This window comes from Nycticebus coucang, chromosome 7 (genome assembly GCF_027406575.1).
Source record: "Nycticebus coucang isolate mNycCou1 chromosome 7, mNycCou1.pri, whole genome shotgun sequence".
In the NCBI taxonomy this organism is placed as follows: Eukaryota; Metazoa; Chordata; class Mammalia; order Primates; family Lorisidae; genus Nycticebus; species Nycticebus coucang.
In genome coordinates this window covers 16037086-16064816 of record NC_069786.1, presented here as the reverse complement: position 1 = coordinate 16064816, position 27731 = coordinate 16037086, and the positions used below count along the sequence as shown (strand labels likewise).

Below are 27731 nucleotides of genomic sequence, written 5' to 3'. Positions count from 1 at the left end.
ATTTCGTTGCTTATTTATTAAATACAATAAGAGTGCTGTAATTATTTTTTAAAAAAAGAAAAGATTGCTAACTTTCCTTGAGTGATCCCTATGGACCAGGTACTGTGTTAACGGGCTTCATATTCGTTATCTGATTAATAAAATGGGTGAGAAAACTAAGAGGCTCAAAAAGAATCATACAACAATAGAAACTATAATGGAGAAAATGTTACTTTCAAATTATTTACGTCAGAAAATAAGTTTCTAAAAGGTTATATATTCTATAAGCTGAACCCAAACAGAATTCTAAAACCCTCCAAAGTCCTTTTCCCAGCCCTGTGGACCGACACGCTCCGTGACTCTGAGCAACTCTCACACCCTCCCCCCTACAGTGCCACAGAGAACAGGAGCCCTTCCAGGCCCTTTCATGCCAGTTGGTTTTCGAAACTGCAAGCTGGACACTCCAAAGCCCAGGCTTCCAGTGAAAGGGGAGCATCCTTCCCCTTACCTGAATGAACGCAGATGCCCTCTTTGCAGGGTCCCACAAAAATTCGACTGCGTTCAGCTGGGTTGGGCTGGCCCTGGGGTCCAAGATACCAACAGACAGTGGAATATCTGCACACACGTACACACACACAAAAGTGCAACTGTCAGCTTCTCCCAAATATTTAGGGAAGGACTCTTCTTACAGGCCCAAATTCCTTCACCTCAATTTGAAATGCCAAATGCCAATTTGAATCACCACGAAGCTCCTGTGGTCTTTATCCCATTTTGTGTGAACAGTTCTTTTACCTCCGTGTAGGAATATCACTGCTCTTGGGTGGCTATGGGCAGTGATCCCTGAAGCTATGGGTATAGGCATCTACCGTCCTTCCAGCTTCTGAATTCCAAAACCCACCCAACCCGCAGGGCTATGGATAAAGAACTACAGGCCGGGACCTGGGCCCCCCAAATCCCATTTCTCTTGTCCCTCTATGTTTATGATGGTCATGATGTGTCTCATTATTTATTAAAATCTTTACGTCTCCATTCTTCTGCACAGGATTCCTGGGCCTCCCTGACAATAGGTCTGTGAATTCCATAGGTCTTTTCCACTGAAAATCGTGCTCCATGAGGGCAGGAGCTGATGGCCTGGTCATTTCTGCAAACTGTCACAGGGTTTAGCATAGAGCAGGAGGGCAATAAAAAGCCCTGTAGGCATGGATTCAGATGGCGTCCAAGAAGAACTCCAGTGTGGCCTGGGGGCCTTGGGCCTTGTCTACTGGGGGGGACTCACCAATATCCAGGATCCGGTCCCCAGGCCTGCTCCACCGCCAGCCCTCCAGCTGCTGGTGTTCTGTGTACTGCAGGCGGCGGTCATGGAAAACCACGCGGATGATGCTCTGGGGAGGGAAGGCCAGCAGGGCAATAGCTGAGTGTGGGGCCAGGCGGAGCCCAAGAGGAACCTGCCTCTGTCCCCAAGCCCCCCCTTCAGGGGCCCTCCTCCTGGAGTTTCTATCCCAGTTCTCAAGCTCCACATACTACTCCCTCCCAGAACCCCAGCAAAAATAATAGCGATGACCAGTTTTCCCTGGATTACTAAGTGTTTTACAGACATGTCAAATTTATCAACTCTTTGTACAGGTGAGCACAAACTAAGCTCAGGAAAGTTTAGTAGGTGATAAAGCCAGGAGTGAGCCTAAGCCTGTCCTGTCTGCCCAAGCCACGCGGGTTCTCAGTGCTTCCAGCCTCTCTGTCTGATCCCCACTTGGACAACAGGCTCCAGACATGGGAACAGGGGCTGCCTCTCACGGATGAGGGCCAAGATGACGCCCAGCCTCTCTCTCTGAGGCCTTTCCTTGACCTCCCAGCCACTCCTGCCTGCCACCCACCCCCAGCAAGCCCAGGGGCGCAAACCCTCATCAAGCCCCCAGGCTTACCTTGACATACTTTGTGTTCAGATCTTGGAAGTCTCCCAGCTTCCGATTCTCCAGCAGTCGGATTTCATAAGATTGGCCTGAGTGGAGATTAATGGTACCTTTTCCATTTGAGTGTTTCCAATTTGGGGCTCTCCAGCAAGCGGCCTTCTCAACACCTGCAGTGCCCTCCCAGGCCTCAAGGTCCCGAGGAGCAAAGCAGAGAAAAGAGCCCATGGCCAGCTCAGCCCACTCTCTAGACTGATGGTCAGTTTGTCCACCAGCCTGGACATCCCACACAACTCACCATGCGACCCCTTCAGAGATCCAATTTTCTTTTTTTTTTTTTTTTTGTAGAGACAGAGTCTCACTTTGTCACCCTCGGTAGAGTGCCATGGCATCACACAGCTCACAGCAACCTCCAACTCCTGGGCTGAAGCGATTCTCTTGCCTCAGCCTCCCGAGTAGCTGGGACTACAGGCGCCCGCCACAACGCCCGGCTATTTTTTGATTGCAGTTCAGCTGGGGCCGGGTTTGAACCCGCCACCCTCGGTATATGGGGCCGGCGCCTTACCGACTGAGCCACAAGCGCCGCCCTGAGATCCAATTTTCAAAGAAACAGAATCCAGGAAAATATAGTTAGCATGAAAATTACAAAACACAAATGCCTATGCCTTATAAGCCCTCCCCCCATACACATGTATGGAGAACATGGCTACTTAAATTCACATTACAGAGTAAATAACTGACCATACCCTTCCTGAGAGTAGGTTTAAAGGAACGAAGAAGCCTGTTAAACATTGTCTCTAATGGCAGAATGAAAAGCATTTCCCCAGTTAAAAGAATTTCATGTATTTGAAAGGGTGTGGGGATTCTATTCAGTGACACAAAACCAGCACAAGCTAGTTAGAGAATACAAAGGGAAGAGAGCCATCCACAGTAACAAAAAAACTTTAAAAGGATCTATGAATAACCTGAAGAAAACTACACACATTTTGTCTCAGACTTAAAATATAGCTTGAATTAATAGGATACACCATGCTCCTCCAGGGGAAAACTACAATACATATATCAAATGATGCCAATATGTCCCAAATGAAATGTTAAACACAACTCTGAGACACTCTAGCATATATCACAATAAAGGATGTTTTACAAATAAGAGAATAGGGCGGCGCCTGTGGCTCAGTGAGTAGGGTGCTGGCCCCATATACCAAGGGTGGTGGGTTCAAACTCGGCCCTGGCCAAACTACAACAACAACAGAAAAATACAAAGAAGAGAATACATGATTTAGTAGCTGATACTAGTAAATCTGACTTGCTTTGCAAATGTTTTTTATTTTTAATGATTACAGATCCACAAGAAGTTACAAAAATAGTGCATTAAAGTCCTGAGTGCCCTCCGCAGCTTCCCACAATGGTGGCAACTAATGTAACTATGGCCCGTTATCCAAACCAGGCAACTGATACGGGCATAGTGAAATTTATAAAACTACAAGCCTTACTCTGATCTCCCTGGGTTACCCCAGCCCCCTGTTTTTTTGTATGCCTGTCTGTATATAGGCCTATGAAATTTTATTACATGTACAGGCTGCACTTTTTCAAAGTGCAGATACCGCATGGTAAATATCAAAACAAATTATCACTGGATTAAAAAGTCAATTTCTTGGCAGGGTAGGGGGGTAAAAAGGAATTGGTCAAAAGATACAGATTTCAGTCAGACAGGAGGAAAAAGTTCAAGAGATCTATTGTACAACATGGTGACTAGAGTTAATAACAGAGTATTTATGTCCTTGAAATATGCAAATAGGTACTTTGTCAACACAAAAAAATGGTAAGTATGTGAGGTGATACATGTTAACTATCTCAATTTAGCCATTCTGTATACATATGTCAAAGCATGAAATGTATACCTATTTTAAAACAGGACATATGTGATAAATATATACAATTTGGTTATTCTTTTAAAAGTCAATTTCTTAACATTTTATTCTAACAAGAATGACTACTTATCAGGCAATATAGAAGGACTTTCTGAACCTAAAACCGTAGGAAGAAAAGGAAATATAGGTATATAAGACTTAAAGTTACATATATGTATGAATTTTAAAACTTACTGCAAACAATAAACTAGGAAAAGCAACCCCAGTGGCTAAAACCCGTTATGTATCTGAACAAGCAAGTAATTATAAAGATTACTTTATAATTAAGTAATCTAAACACCCCCCTTAGTGAACCGAATGGTGGTCTCCAAAAAGGTCAGTTACATCCTAATCTGCAGGACCTGGGAATGTGACCTTCTGTTTGGAATAATGGTCTTAGCATATAATGGAATCAGGTTAAGGATTCTGAGATGAGGAGATCATCCCATATTATCTGGACAGGCCCTAAATCCAATGTTGGTGCTCAGAGAAACAGAAAGGAGAAGGACAGGAGAAGAGGCAGCCATGTGACCATGGAGGCCGAGGCTGCCCCAGTGGGGAAAGGGGTCAAGGAATGCCTGGAGCCAGCAAAAGCTGTCGGAGGTAGACAGTCCCCCAGGTGCCCTAGGTGGAAGGCAGCCCTGTCAGATTTCTGACTTCTAGCCTCCAGAACTATGAGAGAATGATCTTCTGCAGTTTAAAGTTAAGACGTTTATAGTAACTTGACTGCACAGGAAACCCTCTTCACCAATGAATTGAGTAGGCAAGGAATAGGTAACTGAACAACTCATTCCAAATGTATGCTGAGCAACAATTATATGTTGAACGATTACAGTGGGAACCCTTGGGACAAGGAGATGAGCAGAGCCACACCCCGCAGTGCCTAGATCTCACTCACCAAGGCTCCTGCTGGGTTTGGCCATGACCCTGGGCGAGCACAGCTGTGCCCTCTCCGCCAGGCTCCCCTCTCGACTGTCACAAAGGTCATGACAGCAAACCCTTTTTGACCACGCCAAGCCCAAGCACTGCTCAGGGTGACGTGCTGGGTGCTTTCCCCAGAGGGAAAAGGGACAAACCCTAAACTCTTGTCTTGCCCCCTTGGCCTGTTCAGCAGACATGACTTAGGGAAGTTGGGTGTGCTGACCTCACCAACACATCTAACTTTCTGAAAGAGCCAGAGTTTAAAGAAAGATTTCTAGGCTCCTAAACTGCCCCCTAAAGTCCAATAATACTCCCTTAAGATCAACATAAAATGGGCCTCATACACCCAAACTGGTTTTTCCAGTGTCCGCTGCCTTCCCTGATGAAGAATGTAGACAGGGCCCTGGCATGAGGCCCAAGGTCCAAGTGGTCATTATCATGAGTTTACAGGAGCCCCAGGGCCCGATTACCATGGCCCCAGGCTCTTCAGGGCCACCTCGGCTCACACCAAGCCGGAGGCATCCCTGTCCCACACAGGGCAGTCTCCACCCCTGAACATAAGGGGTAGCACCTTGGAGACCAGAGCTACTGGTTGACACCTCAGGTCTGGGCCCACAGCTTCTCCTGGGCCCAGAATCACCAGAGTCCTGATGATCCACAGGCTCCCCACCCCATCTCCCTTCCCCACCCTTCCCCTCTCACATACTCCAGAGCCCCTCTCTCCTTGCTCAGGCCTACACACGGACATCCAGCCATGGTCCCCAGGTCTGCCTCTCAAAGCCAATGCACAAGGACCAGGCTGACCTTCCCACCCCACTCACACAGCACCATGCCACACAGAAGGCCACTGTCCGTGGTCACACACAGGTGGATGGGGGAGGTTGTACAAGCAGACCTGACCTAGGGCACATGGACAACTTCCTCCCTGGCCAGCACCATTTCTGGGCCGTCTTCCTACCACTGCACTGTGTGGCCTATAGTAGGTACTTAGCAAATGCTTCCATGAGATTTCACGCTCTCTGCAGTGCTATCCTCTGCTAGAACTACAAGGTTCGCAAAAGTCAGCCACGCTTCTGCCCTCAAAGGGCTGGCAATCTTCTGGGGTACATCCAACAGAACGAGAAGAGAGCTAAAACAAGGCAGAATTTGAACACTTCTCTGAGAGACAAAGGAGATAATGACAATACTCATCCAGAATGGAGGGAGGAGGGGAGACAAGGCTTGAAGAAGAAGATACGTTTTGAGATGGCTTTGGAGCGCAGGTAGGATTTCTGTAATTCAGGGGGAAGAATGAATAAGAAAGAAATCCCCAGCCAGGTACAGTGGCTGACAGGAGAGAGGCACAGCCTGGAAACTGACAGCTTCGTTCCCTGGTACTCACACGTGGCCAAGTCTACACAGGTAAAAACTCAGCTGAATCTCAGAGCCAGGGAAGCAGCACTCAGGATTATGAGTCCCACTGGATAGGGAGAAGCAGAGGCTGTGTGGGGCAGGCTCACGCCGTACAGGACAGCAAAGCCAAGAGCAGAGTCTAAGTCCGCCTTCAGCACCTACCACACCTTTTGCCCTCTCCTACCTGGTAGGTGTCATTTGCTGGGCACAGGACATCTGTAGTTTTAAGTGATTCTCTCTCAACTCCTCCTTCCTAGTAGGCACCTGCTTCCATCTGGCATTCTGAGTGAAGTTTGCCCTGAATATTATACAGCATAACTCCTTCCCAAGTTAAGATATTTTTGTCTGTCTCCTACATTCTAAGCAATGATCTGTAAGAGAAAACCAAACCATTATACGGAGTAATAGTAAAAGCTGTTCTAATTTCAGAATTGTGAAATTGGGAAAGGAGTTGCTCTTAAAATCAAGGAAAATAGGGTAAAAATAACCACCACTTTGTTGCCATCCAGGTATGGGCCAGGACATTGCTAAATCCCCCTGTGCATTTTTTCATTTAGCCCTCTCAACAATCCTTGTGAGGAAACCTACTGTTGCCCCATTTTATAGATGAGGAAATTAAATTCCAGAGAGGTGAATTATCCTGTTAAAGATCAAACCCGGTCTGACTCCCAAGACTGAGCGGTGGCCACCAGACCATCCTTTTCACCCTGGGTAGACTACTCCACACACTGTTTAGAGATCCCATCTGGCTGTAGTATTGAAGGAGTCTTCCATTACATTTCCCCTGAATTTCTTGATACTCACTTTATTTCCCCTTTCTGTAAGGCTCAAATCCTTCATTTCCCCCTGTGCCCAGCTGTCTGAGCCAAGATGGAAGTTCAACTTCTGAGGGATGTACAACCACAACACAACATAGTAGTTATTTGCTTTCCAGTAATAAACCAGAAACACAAGCTGCTGTACCGTTTCCAGCCTTCTGAACATACTGTAAAGTCATGGTAACAGAACCACAAACAGACCAGTAGAAAAGAACAAGGAGAGCAGTCTAGATTTTCATATTTGGAAACTTGATATATGACAGTATTTTTTAAAAATGACTTTATCCTTCTTCAATAATGTAGGGTAACTGGTTATCTGTATGGAAAAATAAATCCCTGCCTCATACTATATACGATACATTCTAGGGGAGTAAAAACCTGACTGTAGGGCGGTGCCTGTGGTCTATATGGTGGTATATATATCCCATATACCAAGGGTAACAAAAATAATAGCCAGGCATTGTGGCAGACACCTGTAGTCCCAGCAACTTGGGAGGCTGAGGCAAGAGAGTCACTTAAGCTCAAGGATTGGAGGTTGCTGTGAGTTGTAATGCCATGGCACTCTACTGAGGGTGATAAAGCAAGACTCTTGTCTCTAAAAAAAATAAAAGTAAAAAAAAACCTGACTGTAAAAGCAAGACTTTCTTCTTCTTCTTCTTCAAGCATTTCTTCAAGCATTTCTTCTTCTTTTTCTTTTTTTTATTTTTTAGACAGAGTTCCACTTCCTCAGCCCCAGTAGAGTGCTATGGTGTCATAGCTCACAGCAACCTCAAACTCTTGGGCTCAAGCGATCCTCTTGCTTCAGTCTCCCAAGTAGCTGGGACTACAGGCACCTACCACAGCATTCAGCTATTTTTAGAGATGGGATCTCACTTTTGCTCAGGCTGGTCTCAAAATCTTAAGCTCAGGCAATCCATGTGCGTCAGCCTCCCGGAGTGCTAGATTACAGGCATGAGCCACTGCACCCGGCCACATTAGAACATTTCTAAAATCAGTCTGAGATCACTCCATGACGTGGGATAGGAAAATATCTTTTAAGCTAGAAACAAATGCACAAATCATAAAGGAAAAAGTACGTTAATATGTATGTCTTCTGGGCTCGGCGCCTTTAGCGCAGTGGTTACGGCGGCAGCCGCGACATCGAGGCTGGTGGGTTCGAATCTGACCCGGGCCAGCTAAACAACAATGACAACTGCAACAAAAAATAGCCGGGCGTTGTGGTGGGCACCTGTAGTCCCAGCTACTCGGGAGGCTGAGGCAAGAGAATCGCTTAAGCCCAGGAGTTGGAGGTTGCTGTGAGCTGTGATGCCACAGCACTCTACCGAGGGCCATAAAGTGAGACTCTGTCTCTACAAAAAAAAAAGTTTGAAGACATGCAAAACAACACTATTGCTTTTGACACATACATGGGCATGGAGTACAAATCTAAGAATGTGCACGGAAACTGCCAACACCCATTTCACAACAGGGATTTGCACCTGGGGAAGGAGGCAAGGCAGAGCCAAAAACCAGAAGCAAATTGGGAAAGTTTGAAAAGACCGTGTTAGGCACATGAGTACTTGTTCTTCTAAATCTGAAGTTAAAATAGTTCTCTACCTCTCTTCCAACCTTCTTTATTACCTTCTCTCCCAAGGGAATAAAGAAAAAACCCCGAGGAGTGGTTGCCGTCCTGTGTTGCTGCTCTGTGCTTATTCTGACTCTTCAGCCTCACCCTACAGGGGGCTCCTAGGGCTCCTCTGCTCAGTAGTTCTCTGAATTCATTTATTTATATCCCACAATTCTGCTACCTCAAAGGCCCACGGCCCCATGATTAGCCTGTGTTATTTAGTCTAGTCACTTTTTTTTTTTTTTTTGGTGGCTTTTGGCCAGGGCTGGGTTTGAACCCGCCACCTCCGATATATGGGACCGGTGCCCTACTCCTTGAGCCACAGGCACCACCCCTAGTCTAGTCACTTTTAAACTCAAATTTATGTTTTAAAGGATATATCTTGCCTTCATACAGAATCATAAGCACACAGCATAAATACATAGCATAAAATATATGCACAAGCAGCTACCAATGTTCTTGTATGTATACCTAAGCTTGCTAGACAGCTGGCTAAGCAGTCAGGTTTAATTTATAGAGCCTGGGCTCACATAACAGTGCTGCTTTGGGAGTCTCCGTTTCTGCATCTCCAAAGCATGAATGATACTAGCACTTAATGCCTAGAGCTGCTGGAGAGCTGAAGGCACACCCAGCAGAGAAGGGGGGGTACAGGTCTTCTGCCCGCCTAGGAAGGCTTTCAATGCAATGAGAACTTCAACCCAGTAGGAGCTTCAGAGGAGAAGGTGCCCAGGAACCAGACTGGGCATGCAGTGCCCAAAAAGGCTTCCGGGCAATTCCTTCCAAAGTCCTGGCCCCAAACCTCTGCTTTGAAGCTAGTACAGGCCTTTTAAAGGCTAGAAGGAATGAGCCCCAGGTCACTTTGTGATGTAAACTAGCCCACTGCAGGTGGTTGCCATCCCAGCCTAGAGGAGGCAAGGTGACCTTGGGAGTGGCTGGAGCTGGGTCACAGTAGTCACACCTCACTGCCCAGCTCCACCCAAGGGCCCCCTTCTGCCTGGGCTCTCCAGCTGCAGCCTGAGGGATCCAGAAAGACTGTGCTCCCCTGGGGAAGGGGAAGTGAGAGGCTCCTCAGCTGGAGGTAGGCTGAAGGAGATGCCACACCCTACCCCACCTGGGAAGGACTCCTGGATCCTGCCCAAAGGGCCCCAGACACACAAATGGGTGTGGACTTCCTCTGCTCCCACAGGAGGGCTGTGTTCGGGCTCCATCCCCTCACCCTTCCTCCTTCTAACAGGGAAGGAGGCAGGACATTAAATAAAATGCATAAGTGCTCAATAAATCTTGGCTTTCTCGCTCTCGCCACATGCAACCTGTAACCTCCAATACTTTCTAGCCCAGGCATCAGCAAACTTTTCAGCTGTGTGGCCTGTTTAAGATCTCTGTTGCAGCAGCTCACACCTGTAATCCTAGCACTCTGGGAGGCCAAGGGGGGTGACTGCTTGAGCTCAGGAGTTTGAGACCAGCCTGAGCAAAACTGAGACACCCCCCACCCCCATCTCTACTAAAAATAGAAAAACCAGCCAGGTGTAGTGGCACACACCTGAAGCCCTGGCTACTTGGGAGACTGAAGCAAGAGGACTGTTCAAGCCCAAGGGTCTGCAGTTGCTGTGAGCTAGGATGCCACATCACTCTACCAGGGGTGACAAAGTGAGACACTGTCTAAAAAAAAAAAAAAAACCTCTCTCACAACGACTGTACTTTGTCACCGTCACAAGGAAGCAGCCCTGGATGGCCCAAGAATGAATGGCCATGGCCATGTTCCAAGAAAACACTTTTGGACACTGACATTTCAATTTTCATATAATCTCCCTTCTTCTTGCTGATTTCTTCCTTCCAACTGTTTTTGACACTTTGAGATGCTGCCCATCACCTCTTGGTCTTCTTACATGATAACTGTCATAGCTCCTCAAAAGAGGAAAAACTCTCTAAAGAACAGCCCCCCACCTCTTGGGTGGCGCCTGTGGCTCAAAGGAGTAGAGTGCCGGCCCCATATGTCGGAGGTGGCGGGTTCAAACCCAGCCCCAGCCAAAAACTGCAAAAAAAAGAACAGGCCCCTACAAGGTCACCCCTAGCCCCAGCCCTTTGTACAGTTTTGGTATGTAATAGGTTTCTAATCAAGGGTGGCAGAATTTGATATTAAATTTCCTAAGGCAAATAACAGAGCAGGAACTAGTCGGCCGAACCATGAAGAGCCTGAGATGTTCCATCTCACTAATGACCGAAGAAATGCTGAAGGACTGGCAAAAACCCACGGACTGCCAGCATCCCACAAGGTCAGAGAGGTGGACAAATGGGCCCTTTCCTTGTCAGGCAGGTAACCTGTAACAGCCCACGGGGCATTTTGACAAGACCCATCAATATTAAAAAATGCACTAGGACTCTAGTGCACAGAACTGCCGGTATATATGCTTAAAAATATTTGCAATAGTCTGTTCGATGCAGTAGTACAGCTAACAGTTAGAAACTGGAGATAAACTAAACGGTCAAAAATCACGTTACTTCTAACCTGTGGAATACTCTGCAGTCATCACAGAGAATGAGGCACACACCTTAACCAAACAGCCCACGTCAGCATCAGGTGTCTCCCGCATGGGGCATTGAGAAGGACAGAGTCACTCACTATTTCTGCCCAAAGAGCACAGCCCGAATCTAATCACAAGGAAAATCAGACAAACCCAAACGGAAACAACAGGCTACAATCTTCTGGCCCGCACTCTTCAGAAACGTCCATGTTGTGAAAGACGACGTGGATCTAGCCAGATTCAAGGCAATGAAGAATGAGATAACTCGACACAATGCACAGCCCTGGACTGGGGCTAGAATCAAGGCCAAAGCCTGCTATAAAGGACGTCATCAGAACCACCAGCCCTACTTCAGGGGGGCGCCATGATCGGTAGTAGCACTGTATTCATGCTTCATTTCCTGAATCTGATAATGGAATTGTGGTTATGCAAAAGAATGTTCTTGTTCCTAGGAAACACACACTAAAGTTATTTAGGAAGAAAAGATCACATTGTCAGCAACTAACTCGCAAATCTTTCAGGGAGGGAAAAGAAAGATACAACAGAGATGTCTGGATCTACACATCGACAGCTATCTATACATGGAGACAGAGATAGCCACGTGTACATATGTAGACACATATAAATATCTGTGTGGACAAAACAGAGATAAAGCAAATGTGACAAAACATAAAAAAAAAAAAATGGGTGAATCTGATGCAAGATATATAGATGCTCACCACACTAACCTTTCGATTCTTCTATAATTTAAAATTTAAAACTACTGTGAATTAAAAGTTAAAATATAATTCAAAAATTAAGATTATAAAAATCTAATTGGGCAGGCTTCGATCCATTATAAAACCACCCACCATCATACACAGATATGTAGGAAAAAGCTTGCTGAATAGTGTATACACAGTGTGACTATGCTTGCTTTGCAATAAATTATACACATACCCCTATATTTGGGAGTCTAATACATGCAGTGAACCAGAAAGGACCTTCCCCTTCAAAATTCTATACATCTTTACATCTTCAGTATTGACCTATAAAAAAACTAGTGATGTACTACATATGAATTTGAAAAAATAGAAAACGAAGACAAGAGGGACAGGTGCTTCTAAGCACCAACAGATGTTCACAATGAGAGCGATGGGTATCTACTCTCCTAGTGTCAGGCTGGTACACAAAAGCCAATCAGACAGGTGAATGAGAGGGGAAGGCAGTCTAATCAACAGAACACCAAATACACATAGACCCTGCCAGACAGGCAGAGTCCCCTCCAACCCAGGAGACCGTCCTGAAGAACCTGTAGTAAATATGACTATGCCCCTTTTAGAGACAAGGAAACTCAGGTTCAGAGAGGCTTTGATGGGCCTCAGGTCACAATGCAAGTTAGTGGCAAAGACTGAGTGGCCTGTAGCCTAGCCCGGGACAAAAGGAGAGGGGTCAGGTCAGACCCACCAGGGTTGAGTCCAGACCTTACCACATTCCAGCTGTAGGACCACAAGCCACAAGTTCTCTAACCTTTCTGCATCTCACTCTCAACATCTGCAAAATGTTGTTTGCAGAACTGCTGTGGGGACTAAATGAGATGACAGACTTCCAGCCCGGCATGTAGTAAGTGCCCAGGAAGAGGTATTGAATGTGGAGAGTTACTGAGCCCACCCATGGTTGGTGTACTCTGTGCTTCACAAATGAGCTCTCCTCCAGCTCTCGCAACAGTTCCACACACCGACTGCCCTGACGCCCAAGGTCACAGAGCCGGGAGACAGCCCAGCTGGGACGCAACCCAGGCAGGGATGACTCCACTGGCCACCAACCATCTTCCAGGGGTCTGGCGCTATGACCACAGCACTGCCCGGGGCAAGCCCCCCCACCAGCTGGCCTCCTTAGGGGCCATACCCAGCAGGTGCTGCTACGGAGCAACGTGGACAAGCCAGGGTGGCTCTGCCTCAGAGAGCAGAACCCAGCATAGGGCCTCCTGCCCAGATCATGGTGTTCCCAAGAACAGGAGGCAATTGCCTGGGCCAGCCAAGATTTATAGGTTGTTTACTTTCTAACAGTTACAGGTTTGGGTAATTAATGCCACATAAAACATAATGGAGGCCATCATTACCCCTGAGAAAAGAGGGCCAGATGCCAACAGTCCTGTCCTAATGGCAGACACAGAAAGCATGACCCCACACCTACTGTGGCCAGCATTTGTGGTTTGCCTTCTCAGCACAATCTTGCACCTGCGACACAGGGCGCTTACATGAAAGGAGAACAGCATTCAGTGAGGAAAAGCAAGCAAGACCCAAATACGTATCCTGAAGGACCATAACGCGTGACACTGTGCTGGGCACCTCTCCTTCTTGCAGCTGCTTTATGAATGTCATGGACCAGGCCTCACGCCTGACACACAACGGATCCCAGTAAACACGTGTAAGGTATGTAGTAAGTATGTATATGTGTATGTGTATGTTTATATATGTACATATGTGTGAAACGTAAAAAATACAAACAAACAAAAAAATCCAGGCACTGTGGCTCATGCCTGTAATCCTAGTCATCTGGGAGGCTGAGGTGAGTGGATTGCTTGAGCTCAGGAGTTAGAGACCAACCTAAACAAGAATGAGACTCCATCTCTATTAAAAATAGAAAAGTTAGCCAGGAGTTGTGGCAGGCACCTATAGTCCCAGCTATTCAGGAGGCTGAAGTAGGCAGAGTTTGATATGTTGCTGTGAACTACAATGACACCAATGCACTCCAGGCCAGGAAACAGAGGGAGATGCTGTCTAAAAAAAAAATCATGGGCTCGGTGCCTGTGGCTCAAGCGGCTAAGGCGCCAGCCACATACACCTGAGCTGGCAGGTTCGAATCCAGGCTGGGACCGCCAAACAACAATGACGGCTACAACCAAAAAATAGCCAGGCATGTGGCGGGCACCTGTAGTCCCAGCTACTTGGGAGGCTGAGGCAGGAGAATTGCTTGAGCCCAGGAGTTGGAGGATGCTGTGAGCTGTGATGCCACGGCACTCTACCCAGGGCAACAGCTTGAGGCTTTATCTCAAAAAAAAAAAAAAAAAATCATGGGTGGCGCCTGTAGCTCAGTGGGTGGAACGCTGGAGCCGTATACCAAGGGTGGCAGGTTCGGACCCGGCCATGGTCAAACTGCAACAAAAAATAGCCGGGCATTGTGGCGGGCACCTGTAGTCCCAGCTACTCGGTGGGCTGAGGCAAGAGAATCGCCTAAGCCTAGGAGTTGGAGGTTGCTGTGAGCTGTGATGTCATTGCACTCTGCTGAGGGCGACAAAGTGAGACTCTGTCTCTAACAAAAAATAAATAAATAAATAAAATCATGTTCTAGAAGCTCCTTAGAGAAAAGACTGGCTGGGGCAGAGAAAATGCAAGAAAAGCCTCAAGCATCTTTCTTTTTCTTTTTTTTTTGGCAAGCATGAAACAGAGTTTAGCGAGGAACAGAAAGGCTCACGGAGTAAGAAAGCTTTCAAAACGAGATACATTCGCCATGGGCAGCGAACGAGCCTTCACTGCCAGGGCAAGTGGGAGAGAGGCTGTGCCTTGAGCATCTCGCAGTGTCAGAGTGAGGAAAGGCGCAGAGAAAGGACAAGGCCATGTCAAAGCCACACAGAAGCCAGCTCCAAGGAACTCCCCCCGGCCACAGCTGTGACAATTTCAACAACCAAATAGATGGCAATGCTATTTTTAACTCATAGAATAAAATAAAATACCCATGGGTCTATACTGATATATAAAAAGTAGTGAATAAATTAATAGTAGAGAAAAGAAAGCTCTTTTTTTTTTTTTTAATAGTAGCAGTCCAATCACAACTGCAGAAAAAAGAGGGAAATAAATAGAAAATCACCATTAGGCAAACACCACATAACAACTGGTATAGACACAATCTACCAGTAGATGCTAAAATGAGCGGACAAAAGTTTGAGGAAAAAATCAAGAATCAGCATAGTTTCCAAGTATCTCCTTCCACCTCCCGTTCCCCACGCGCCTGTGTGCTACCCACTTGGTTATGGCCGGCAACCAAGAAAATTCCGTTTTTCATGTTGAACTCCTATCCAGCCACCCATACTTCTGAACGAAATCCTTAGTCTAATAAAATGAACAATGAAACTGTGGACACTCGGCCCATTTTGATTTATAAAATGGCAAATGCACATGGTTCAATCTAATATAGTGGTTCCTGCATATCAATACACAAAAGGGCAGAAGAAAAATGGCCAATAAACTGTCAGTTTTTAGCGAAAGAAATACAAAGAACGGATAAACATACAAAAAGATGCTCAGTCTCATTTGTAACAGTCGCTACAAATGAAATAAAAGCAAATTAAAATAAGGCTACTATTCCCTGTGCATATAAGAGAAGGCTCAAAAGGCTGGCCACACAGGCACCCTCCTGCCCAGGAGGTGGGGGTACAAGCAGGTCCCATCTCTTTGGAGGATGATGTGACAAGTTTCACAGAAATCTCAAACACACATGTCACTACCATTGTTGTGTGTGCTTACGACGAAAAGACGGATACGCATCTTTGCTTGCATATGCACAAAGCCATATGTGAGCAATGATAACCATCAGCTGGTTCTGAGGAGGGACAGGGTGCCTGGGGGCGGGAGTGGGAGGGAGACCCTTTTGCGCCACTTATATTTTGAGTTAATTGAATGCATTAACTTACCAAAAACATAAATTTCAAAAATATGAAGGAAAAAACTGCTCTATAAGTTAACAGAACAAAGGACAATAAAAAGTAGAAAACCAAATTTCTACAATAAGATCAGAACTGGGGCTTGGGCACCTCCCCTCCAAGCCCTGTGACTACATGCAGGCCCCAGGCTTGGGCTCAGTACAGAGGACCCATGTGTTGGGCTGAGGGCGAGCTTGTGCCCGCCACTGGCCACAATCCCACGATCTTGGACCCATCTGGCAATTCACCTTTGGCTTGCTCATACTCCAACCCCACTGCCTGCCTGCCACAAGCAGCCCCACTGTCTGTGCCTCTGGTGAGAGGAAGGACTTTTTGAGCAGTCAGTGCTGGGGCAAATGGACCTGCCAGTGCAGCCAAGGCACCAAAGCCTCCTCTTCTCACTCACACTCAGAGCACCCAAGGACCTTCTCAGAGAACTGGCTGTAGCCATAGTTACAGAGGGCCCTGCTCTGGCCACACCCAGTCCAGGTGAGCACATGGCATGGCCAGGCCAGCAGTTCCCTCCCTGGGAGTGCAGACTTAGGAGAGGAGGCATGAGAGAACCAAATTCTCCAGGCAAGTATGTTCTCAGAAGGTTTGGGTGGCCCTGCTGACTGCCCTCTGGCCACAGGGACAGGGAAGCTGGTGAACAAAGTTTGCATAAGGCAGATCTCTGGGGGAGAAACAGAGAAGAAAGTCAGAGAATTCTCATGGCGTTCAAATCCCTGGTTCCAGTGTGCTCCTGAGGCCCAGCTGCAACCCTGCTTTAGGGTCCCCAGCTTTGTATCATGTCGGCAGACAGCCAACAGTGACCACAGAAGAGCGCTCTGTTACCCACACTCACTCCATCATAAAGACGGACAATGAAGGAGAGGCACTGGAGGTGGAGGAGCCGGAGCCCTCCTAGATTGCTGGTAGCAATCTGAAAAGCTGCAGCTGCCCTGGAAAACAGAGTCGCCATTGGAGCCAGCGATTCCACTCCTACATGTATGCTTAAGAGAAATCACAGCACAGGTCCACACAAAAGCTTGTACACAAAGGCACAAGCAGCATTATTCATAATAGCCCAAAACACAAACACAGAAACAAGCCAAATGTCTATCAACTAAAGATAAATATAACATGTGGTACATCCATACGACAGAATACTATTCAGCAGTAAAAAGGAAGGAAATACTGACAAGAGGCTCAACACGGATGACCCTTGCAAACATCCTATTGAGTGAAAGACGCCAGACACAGAAGACCACCACCACGTTCATCATACCATTTATACACGTCCAGAACAGGTCAATTCGCAGAGCTAGAAAGTAGGTTAATGATTGCCTAGGACCTGGGAGGAGGGAAGGAGAGAATGGGAACTCATTGCTAATGGGGGCATGGTTTCTTTTAGGAAGGGCAAAAATGTTTTAAAATTAGTTGTGATGATGGTTTAGAGCAGGCGTCCTCAAACTTTTTAAACAGGGGGCCAGTTCACTGTCCCTCAGACCATTGGAGGGCCGGACTATAGTTTAAAAAAAAAAAAAAAACTATGAACAAATTCCTATGCACACTGCACATATCTTATTTTGAAGTAAAAAAACAAAACGGGAACAAATACAATTCACACCGCCTCGTGTGGCCCACAGGCCGCAGTTTGAGGACCCCTGGTTTAGAGTGTTTAGTTGAATATGCCAAAAAACATTGAATTATGTTCTTTAAATTGGTGGATTGTATGGTATGGGAATGATCCCCCAATAAAGATATTTTTAAAAAAGAAACAGAGGGCTGGGCACCCGTAGCTCAGTGGTTAGGGCACCGGCCACATGCTCCGGGGCTGGTGGGTTCAAACCCAGTCCGGGGCCTGATCAACAACAACAACAAAATAGCTGGGGGTTGTGGCAGGTGCCTGTAGTCCCAGCTACTTGGGAGGCTGAGGCAAGAGAATTGCTTGAGCCCAAGAGTTGGAGGTTGCTGTGAGCTGTGTGATGCCACGGCACTCTACTGAGAGAAAGGAAAGAAGAAAAGGAGGAAGGAAGAAAAGAAAGAAAGTATGAAAGAAAAAGAGAGCGAGACAGAGAGAGAGAGAGAAGGAAAGAAAAGAAAAAGACCAGAGTGAGGCACTGCTCTGCATTCTAGGGCAAACCTTTGGGCCTCAGTTTACCCACAGGGTGGGGATGGAAAGGCTAGGCCGGAGCTTCTCAAATACATTCATAAGCACCTGGGAACTTGCAGATTCTGATACAGTTTTCCTGCAGCAGACCATCAGAGTCTACATTTCTAACAAGCTCTTGGGTGATGCTGGTCCACGGACACTTTAAGCAGAAAGACAGCATAGCAGACATGTTGTCTAAGGCCCCCAGCCCTGGTGCTTTAGGATTCTACCCTTGTCCACTCCCTATGAATTACTAGAACATGTGTGGACTCTCCCTCCCATCCAGGACTCCCAGGATCCTCTAACCTCCTAGATGGAAGTTTCTAGGCATAGTCATAGGCTGGAGAAGGGCAGAGAAAGGTCAAGAACCTCCTAAATTCACCCAAGCACTTGGCTGGGCACGGGAGAGGTCCTCACTCGCAAAGCACGAAGTAGGGCCCACATTTTCTACGAACTGTACAGTCTTCGTTCACAGAAAGAGATGGAGAAGAAAAGCAAGTCACCTGTTAACACCTGCACGCAGCGACTAACGAACTCTGCTTAGGCAAAGACTCCACCCCTGGGGTGCTCAGTGAAAGAGATCCCTGTCCCTGCTCACTTCTAACACATCAGGCACTGCACACTCCAAGAGGCGAGGATACTGGTGGCCCGAGGCCCAAATGCCAGCCTGGAGCCAATCTGGAGGCAGGAGACTCTCAGGAACCTGGTCCACATGTTGACAAGTCTATTCTACTCTCCAGACCCCAGTTCCCCATCAGTTAAAGAGGTCTGGATGAGATGCCCCTTGAGGAATCCAGAGAACAGTCCTGTGTAAGCAGGGTGGGGCCATGGGAGACAGCAGGAAGGGAGGCCCACTGTCCATCTCTGGCCTCCAACCCATGCAACAAGATTCTCCTCAAGATAACGCAAGGAAGAACATCACCCAAGGCCCTGTCAAAAGGATACAGAGTCCTCAGAAAAGTAAGGTAGGGATATTAGATCTTAATTAACACAAAGAGGCATTTATTTGACCCTCTTCCTGTGGCCTGCAGCCCAGGGCCCGCCCCTACCTGGCAGGTCATATGGCCCAGGAACATTCCATCTTCACTCTGTGAAATATGAAGGGGTCGAATAATCAAGAGAGCTACTTGCGTAGAGTGGCTCCTTTAAAACCAAACAAAACATAAAACACCCTTCTCATTCAGAGCAGAGATTCTGGATGCGTTCTTCCAAGTAGTTATTCTAACCCCAGTGCCGTGGCCCCTGAAACCTGACCCTGGCACTCATTTTATACGGAGCAAAGTGGGCCTTCCTACTCCCTCTTCACTCTCCTCCCCTGCAACACCCATAAAAACAACCAAAGTTAGCAGCAAAACAAAAGCAGCATTTATGGAAACCCTTTGATGTACCTGGCCCTTAAATATGACTTTTCCACAATGTACCATACAAATCATAAGTCATCTGTGTACTGACCAGAGCAAAGTTCATTAAACCTGGTATCCTGCCCCCAGCCCACCCCACTGATGTTCCATCCTGACTGCTCGGCATTTGCTGGGTTTAGGGGCATAACTCTCACAGGGTTCTGGGCTGGCAGTTGTAGTCACTTGGGATTAGAAGGGGTTTTTTTTTTTGGGGGGGGGTTGTTTGTTTGTTTGTTTGTTTGGAGACAGAGTATCACTCTGTCATCCTGGGATTGAGTACTATGGTGTCATAGCTCACAGCAACCTCAAACTCTTGGGCCTGAGCAATCTTCTTGTCTCAGCCTCCTGAATAGCTGGGACTATAGATGCCTGCCATAATGCTCAGCTGGTTTTCCTATTTTTAGTAGAGATGGGGTCTTGCTTTGCTCCAGCTGGTCTGGAACTCCTAAGCTGAGTGATCCACCTGCCCCTGCCTTTCAGAGTGGCAGGATTACAGGCATGATCCATTAGAAGGGGGTTTTTTGAGACAGAGTCTCAAGCTATTGCTCTGAGTAGAGTGCCATGGTATCATAGCTCACAGCTACCTCCAACTCTTGGACACAAGTAAACCTCTTGCCTCAGTTTTTCTATTTTTAGTAGAGACAGGGTCTCACTTTTGCTCAGGCTGGTCTCCAACTCCTGAGCTTAAGCAATCCACCACCTCAGCCTCCCAGAGTGCTAGGATTACACGCTTGAGCCACTGTGACAGGCTCCCTTAGAAGGGTTTTGATACCTTTATAACTGTTGTCTGTCCTTCCAGATGGCTATCCTCAAGCCACAAAATGAAATGTGTGGGGCTTGTTTTAATCTGTTCTCAGTCAAGGAGACCTACCACATTCCCCAGTGAAAAAGTTCTCTGGAGGAGAGCGCCGTGGCTCAAAGGAGTAGGGTGCCAGCCCCACCCATACGCCGGAGGTGGCGGGTTCAAACCCAGCCCCAGACAAAAACTGCAAAAAAAAAAAAAAAAGTTCTCTGGAGTATCTCTACTAAATGTGGCCAAACACAGAGGACTGGCTCCACACAGGTGACTCAGGGGCTCCGAAGCCTTCTGTCATGAGTGTAACCTGTTTACTAGCTTTATAATACACTTCAACTTGGGCAGAAAATCTTTCAATTAGCTCTTTTTCCTTCAAAGTGCTTCCAGAAACTAGATGGCTTCAATATAATTCTTTTTTTCTTCCTTTTTCTCACATTATCGCCCTCAGTAGAGTGTCATAGCGTAACAGCTCACAGCAACCTCCAACTCCTGGGCTTAGGTGATTCTTTTGCCTCAGCCTCCTGAGTAGCTGGGACTACAAGCAGTCACCACAATGCTCAGCTATTTTTTTTGTTGCAGTTTGGCCGGGGCCAGGTTCGAACCCACCACCCTTAGTATATGGGGCCGGCACCCTACCCACTGAGCCACAGGCGCCACCCTCAATATAATTCTTAAGAATATGTCATTCCCAGTTCACTGGACCATCTGGAATTAGATTGTATACTCCCATTTTATTTTAATTAATTGGTTCATTATTACTTAAAATGTAATTGAAGTTTGACTTGACCAAGTGGAGACCTCTGAAACAGCAATAATTATTTCTATATGCTATTGAGTTGTGACAAGCAATCTGTATAAGTAACCACATATTTCAATACATGTTGATTAGTTTCAAAAACAATAAAGAAATACAAAAACCCAATTAATGACAAACTACACTCAGCTAACTTATTAATATTATTAGGTTAGCCCTAAATTCATAAATTAATAACGGGGAATTGACATTTTGGGAAGTGTTCGGTCCTTTTGTTTTTCCCTTTTTTTCATTCATTCATTTATTATTTCAGAGATGGGGTCTTGCTACACTGCCCAGGCTAGTCAAATTCCTGGGTTCACGCAATCCTCCCACCTGAGCCCCAAGTAGCTAGGACTATAGGTGGACACCAGTTTTTTTCTTTTATGTGGTTATGTGGTCAATCATATTATTTGTTATGTGGTCAATCATATTATTTGTGTTATGTGGTCAATCATATTATTTGCTGACTAAACATTTCTAAATTTTATGTAGCCAAAATAAAGTATCCTTACATGGAAAAAACAACAAAAATATTTAATATTCAAGGCAACACTTGAGGTGAGTCTTATGCCTATTTCACAGAAAACAGGTTCCGTAACTTGGGAAAGAAGAGAAGAGTCAGAGTTGGAATGCCAAAATTCACAATTTCAAATTTGTCACCCAGTTTATAAGAAAGGCAAATTAAGAGTGTCACCAAGACTGTCACCAATCCTGCCGTATATCCATGAAAGATCTTTCTCCCTTATTGGTCTTTTCCTGAGTATAAAGTTGTACATGCTTATTATAAAATAGAACAGCCAAACAAAACAGAAATATAAAGATCTTTCATGGACATACAGCAGGATTTGCTTCATTCTTTTTATAACTATGGAGCATTCTACTACATTTAGAATTAAGTTCATTAATCATTAAGTTATCATGGAACAACATGATGGCCCTAAGGAAAGTAACAGAGTTAGGAGTCCTACTTCATTCCTTATACACCAAAATAAATGTCAAAGCATCAAAGATTAGGAAAAGACATTTTTAAGGTAACAGATGGATATTATCAAAATCTTACAATGGAGAGGCACTTCTTTGTTTTTGAGACAAAGTCTTACTCTGTTGCCCCAGGCTAGAGTGCCCTGGTATCAGCATAGCTCCCAATGACCTCAAACTCCTGGCTCAAGTGACCACCTCGCCTTAGCCTCCCAAGTAGCTGAGAGTATATACAGACACCTGCCACAATGCCCAGCTAATTTCTCTATTTCTAGTAGAGACAGGATCTCCCTCTTGCTCAGCTTGGTCACTAATTCCTGAGCTCAAGGGATCCTCCATCTCAGCCTCCCTGAGGGCTAGGATTACAGGTGTGAGCCACCATGCCTGGTCGGAGAAGCATTTCTTAAATGAAACATGAAACAGGAAAATAATTAAGGGGAAGTCCAATATAAAGCAACATAAAAATTTACTTTTAAAAACGTTTATTATGTAAAAGAAATCAACAAAAAAAGTTAATAAAAAAATGAATGAAAAGTGGGAAAATATTCCCAACACATATTATAATACCCTGAACACGCAAGGAGCTCTTACAAATAAATAAAAGTATGAAAATTGCACTTTGACAAATGAGTGAAAATGAGCAATAAAATGAAAAAATATGCAACATCGAGGAAATGAAAATTAAAACAAGGGGAGAGTAGAGTGGTGGCTACAGAGGTGGGAGCCATGGCAGGAAAAGCATTTAGAAAGTTTCTTCCACTCTTCAATCAAGTATTGGTTGAAAGGTGTGCAGCCGAAACTGTAACCAAAGGAGGCATTATGCTTCCAGAAAAATCTCAAGGAAAAGTATTGCAAGCAACAGTAGTGGCTGTTGGGTCAGGCACTAAAGGAAAGAGTGGAGAGATTCAACCAGTTAGTGTGAAAGTTGGAGATAAAGTTCTTCTCCCAGAATATGGAGGCACTAAAGTAGTTCTAGATGACAAGGATTATTTCTTATTTAGAGATAGTGACATTTTTGGAAAGTATGTCGACTGAAATAAATCACTACTGAAATGGCATTGACATGAAGCTGCCCATTCTGCTGAAGTTCTGAAATCTTGCATCATGTACATAATTTCCCTGTCTCTCTTTTATAAATTGATGCTATCTAAATTGGTGACATCCCATGTCTAACGTTTAGTTTCACTGTACTGATAGAAACATTTCCAAATAAAAATATGTAAATGAGTGGTAAAAAAAAAGAAAATTAAAACAAGAACACCCTATGCTTTCCCCACAAATTATCAAACATTAAAAAGTTGACAAAGATAAAGAAGCACTCAAGTTGCTAAAGACAAGAGTTAGAGGTTGCTGTGAGCTGTGTCACGTCATGGCACTCTACCCCAGGGCGGCACAGTGAGACTCTGTCTCTAAAAAAAAAAAAAAAAAAAAATGTGCTGGCAAAGATAAAGAAGCGCTCTTCATTCACTCAAAGAAGTCGTGTATGCCAGACACCGGGCGGGGACCAGCAGCGAGCAAGATGCCAAGGTCCCTGCCTTCAAGGGGTTTATATTGCAGACAGAGATCAGAGAGGGAAGGGAGGAAAAAATAAACAAGTATTCAGATAGTTATTGTTCACAAAAGTACAAATGGGTACAGTCTCTGTGAAAGGCAATATGGCAGGATTTAGCAAAACGGGCTGGCAATTCCATGCCTAGATATTTGTCCTACAGATATTTAGTGCTTTCTAAGTTCTTAAGAACAAAGATATGTGCAAGGATGTTCACTAGAGTCCTGGGTATAACTACGAAAAAAACAAAAACAAGCTTACTGTTCCCCAAAAAAAGACAGAAGTATGCAATATCTATACAGTCACATAGTGTAACCAGTAAAGATCAGCTTTTGCTCATTACTTTTTAACATACCCACGCGGAAAGTCATGGAGGGTATTTTGTTTAAAAACGAAAGCAAGTTGTCAAACGGTAAATATGATTCTACTTCTCTTAAAAATGAAACATTATACCCATCCTTGTAAGTGTACATGCACGTGTGTCTATTATATAATTAGATATATACAGGTTAACAAATGATTAAGAAAAATCTGAAAGGGAAAACTATGGGAAATTTTCTACAGCACATATTTCTGTTTTGTTTGGCTGTTCTATTTTATAATAAGCATGTACAACTTTATACTCAGGAAAAGACCAATAAGGGAGAACGCATTTTAAAAAGTAATATATTTTAGGGTCATTTAGTTTATTCAGTTTATATTCCCAAACTTCAGGCTAAAAATTAATCTGGAAAGAAAACTTCAGCTATGGAGAAGAGATAACAAAATCACTGATCCTTTACCTCATTCCTTAAATTCAAAGTCAATGTTCTAATAAGAAGAGGGAAAACTCTGAGCACTTACTGTTTTCCAGACATTTGTTACTCACTTAATTCTCAAGGAAGCCCACAAAGTAAAACTGTCCTGATTTCATAGATGAGGAAACCAAGGCTTTTAGAGATTAAGTGATTTCCCTGGAACCGAGTTGGTAAAGACAGCTGCACCTCTATCTGGGTTCTAGGAGTAGGAAGAGAGGACTCCCCCAGAGGGGTGGGGTGGGAGCAACTGATTATGCGGTTTCTATCTCTCCAAGGTGGCAGTCCCACTCCTCCCTCCTCCACTCCATTCCCCATCTTTCCCTATACTCTTCCTCCTCCTCCCACCCACCACTTCCCCTCAGAGCTCAATCACAAGTACCAAGTGGAAGGTGAAGCTCGTGGGAGTGCCTCGCCCCAGAATCCTCCCTAGAAGCAGCAGCCAGAGAAGAAAAGGGTGCCTCCCCTTCTAGAACTCCCCAATCCCTTCCCAGGCTTGCCTAAGCACATGATATGGGAGGGGGGCCTGACCTCACCTCTCTCAGATTGTCATCCATAAAACGGGAACAACTGGGGAAGAATAACAAACTGGGAGAATAACTCAAGAGAATATCAGAAAGTGGATTCTAAATGCTAAAGTGCTAAACAAAGAAGTTTAACCCTAAAGGCTAAAGCTCCCACCTCCCAGGTTATGTAATCCCTTCTTAATCCAACAGCTCCCCTTATTTGAGAATCTAGCACTCTTTGTAATCATTACTCTCAACATCCTGCATAAGAAATTTCTCACCCAGGATTAAGTCTATCACGTGATTTCTACAGTGAGTTAAGAATGAATAGTAAAGTGAGGCAGGCCTGGGCGGTGCCTGTGGCTCAAAGGAGTAGGGTGCTGGTCCCATATACCAGAGGTGGCAGGTTCAAACCCAGCCCCCACCCAAAACTGCAAAAAAAAAAAAAAAAAAGTTAGGCAGGCCCTCCTGCCTTCAATCAGTCCCAAAGCTGCAGCCTTCCAGTTCTAAAAGATGCACTTCTTAGTGCTTGAGCCAACTCTGTTAATCTTTGAACTGGGAAAAGAAAAGATAAAAATTCTCCAAGTCCCAACTCAATGACCTTGTTCACCTCCAAAATAGATGAAAATTGGTGAAATGTTTCCTCTTTATTAATAACAGCAACTACTATGTGGGTGCTTACTATGAGCCATGCCCCATTTTCAGCACTCTACATTCATTAGCTCATTTTAACCATACAGTAGCACCTCCTTTGTAAGAGTTTTATTTCACCCATGTTAAAGATAAGGAATTGGAGGCAAAGAAAGGTTATGTGACTTGCCTAGTTGGCCCCAATAGCCTCAGCATGGCAGCTAGAGCTCTTGGTCATCTGGTCTACCTCTCCAGCCACATCACTCACACTGTTCCTAGTCACCCTTCACCACTTAGGATACCTGGGAGAGACAGTGTGTTCAACTGGTACTCTCCTTCACCCCATTTTTCTCTTTGTACGTGGCATGTCTCTCCTCCTATTGATCTATCCTCCTTTCCAACCAACAGGAAATTTTATTCCATGAATAAAATTGTAAGTAAGCCTACTGTGGAAACGCATTTCAAGACTCAAGAGCTGTTCTGGTAGAAAATACCAAAGCTTTCCCCATTGCAAGCCATTCTTGTAAAGTTGTTTCTTATCTGAAAGCCAGAATTCCCTAGCAGACTGCCTGGGGTTCTCTCTTTCCTGATATCCCTGACTCCTCCCCACCCATCCCACACCACCTACCTCATCAGGAAGATCTGTCCACAATGACCTTTGGCCATTGACAAAACTGAGATTATCTGAAAAGTCTACAAACCTCTATTCAACAGCTCTCCCTCCCTGCAGAAGGACTTTTTCAGAGGAAGAGGACATTATTTTCCAGGCCATTTTCAGCCATTGGGCTTGGTGACAAGAATCCATAAGAAACACATCTTACCCAAGCTACATGTTGTCAAGGCATCGGTTTAATGCGGCACTGAGAAATGGGCCTCCAGTGATTTAAATGACTTTTGGATTTACATATACAGCATCTTTTCCATATTTTCAGAGAATCTTAAATATTATCATTGCAAGGAAAAAGATATGAAATGGTCTCACAGAATAATATAATAAATACAATAGTGCTTTATAAACATTAAATACTTAATAGCACACTTTCCTTTTTCTTTTTGAGACAGAGTTTCACGCTATCCTCAGTAGAGTGCCATGGCGTCCCAGATCACAGCAACCTCCAACTCTTGGGCTCAAGCAATCCTCTTGCCTCAGCCTCCCAAGTAGTTGGGACTATAGGTGCCTGCCACAACGCCAAGCTATTTTCTGTTGCAGTTGTCATTGTTGTTTAGCTGGCACAGGCTGGATTCAAACCCACCGACTTCAGTGTATACAGCTGGCGCCATAACCACTGTGCTATAGGTGCCGAGCCAATAGCACACTTTTCAATTAACCAAAAAGGTACTGTGTCAAAACTACTACTTTTTAAAAACTGAATTAATGACTATTTTTCATATGACATAGAATAAGCTACTTAAATGCTGAAAAAGATACCTAGTACAGTATTTTTTTTTTTTTTTTTTTTTTTGTTGAGATAGAGTTTCACTTTATGGCCCTTGGTAGAGTGCCGTGGCCTCATACAGCTCACAGCAACCTCCAACTCCTGGGCCTAAGCGATTCTCTTGCCTCAGCCTCACAAGTAGCTGGGACTACAGGCGCCTGCCACAACGCCTGGCTATTTTTTTTTTTTTTTGGTTGCAGTTCAGCTGGGGCCGGGTTTGAACCCGCTACCCTCGGTATATGGGGCCAGCGCCTTACCAACTGAGCCACAGGCGCCGCCAGTATTGTTAATAATAGCAGAGAGAGAGAGAAAGAAGGAGAGATAATAGAACTATAATCATGCCTGTTTTAAAATTTCTGAGTATTTGCAGAGCACTTGACCTTCAAGGCACCAAACTTAACAGTCAGGATGCAATATAGGTTGAGCATCCCTCAACCAAAAATCCAAAATCTAAAATGCTCTAAAATCCAAAACTTTTTGAGTGCCAGCATAACACCACAGATTGTCCACATGGGTGACTGAGATATGACACTTTTACTTACTTTGTCTCATGCATAGAATTATTAAAAATACTATATAAAATTACCTTCAGACTATGTGCATAAAGATCTATGAAACATAAATGAATTTCATGTTTAGACTTGGAACTTATCCCCAAGGTATCTCGTTATGTATATGAAAATACTCCAAATTTTTTTAAAAATCCAGAAATTTGAAACACTTCTAGTCCCAGCATTCTAGAAAAGGGATACTCAACCTTAATGACAGATATAGCTTAGCCATATAGAATGTCTACTCTTTTATGGGCAATAGATACTAAAGTAATTACATTGTATATTTTTTCCAACAATTATGACAACATTCTCTGCCCAAAATAATATAGAGTGAAAAATATGTAGATGTTTTAAATGATGTTTAAGATACTTTAATAATAAAGGAAAATGTTATTACAAGAATGCTATTTAATAAAAGTGAG

The 27731-nt window shown here is 44.9% G+C and overlaps 2 protein-coding genes across 2 annotated transcripts in view; one reads left to right on the top strand and one right to left on the bottom strand.

The window, feature by feature from the left end:
• TFCP2L1 (transcription factor CP2 like 1) overlaps positions 1–27731 on the bottom strand; it is a 65572-nt gene that overhangs the window by 28863 nt on the left and 8978 nt on the right. Inside the window, exons 3-5 of the mRNA XM_053597746.1 lie at positions 1899–1975; positions 1256–1361; positions 488–594 (exon numbers count right to left, since the gene is read on the bottom strand). Of these exons, the coding sequence (XP_053453721.1) occupies positions 488–594; positions 1256–1361; positions 1899–1975 (290 nt within the window). The remainder of the gene's footprint in view (positions 1–487; positions 595–1255; positions 1362–1898; positions 1976–27731) is intronic.
• LOC128590432 (10 kDa heat shock protein, mitochondrial-like) lies at positions 22539–22875 on the top strand. The gene has a single exon (XM_053597747.1). It carries the CDS (start codon positions 22567–22569, stop codon positions 22873–22875), a length of 309 nt encoding a protein of 102 aa, XP_053453722.1. The 5' UTR covers positions 22539–22566.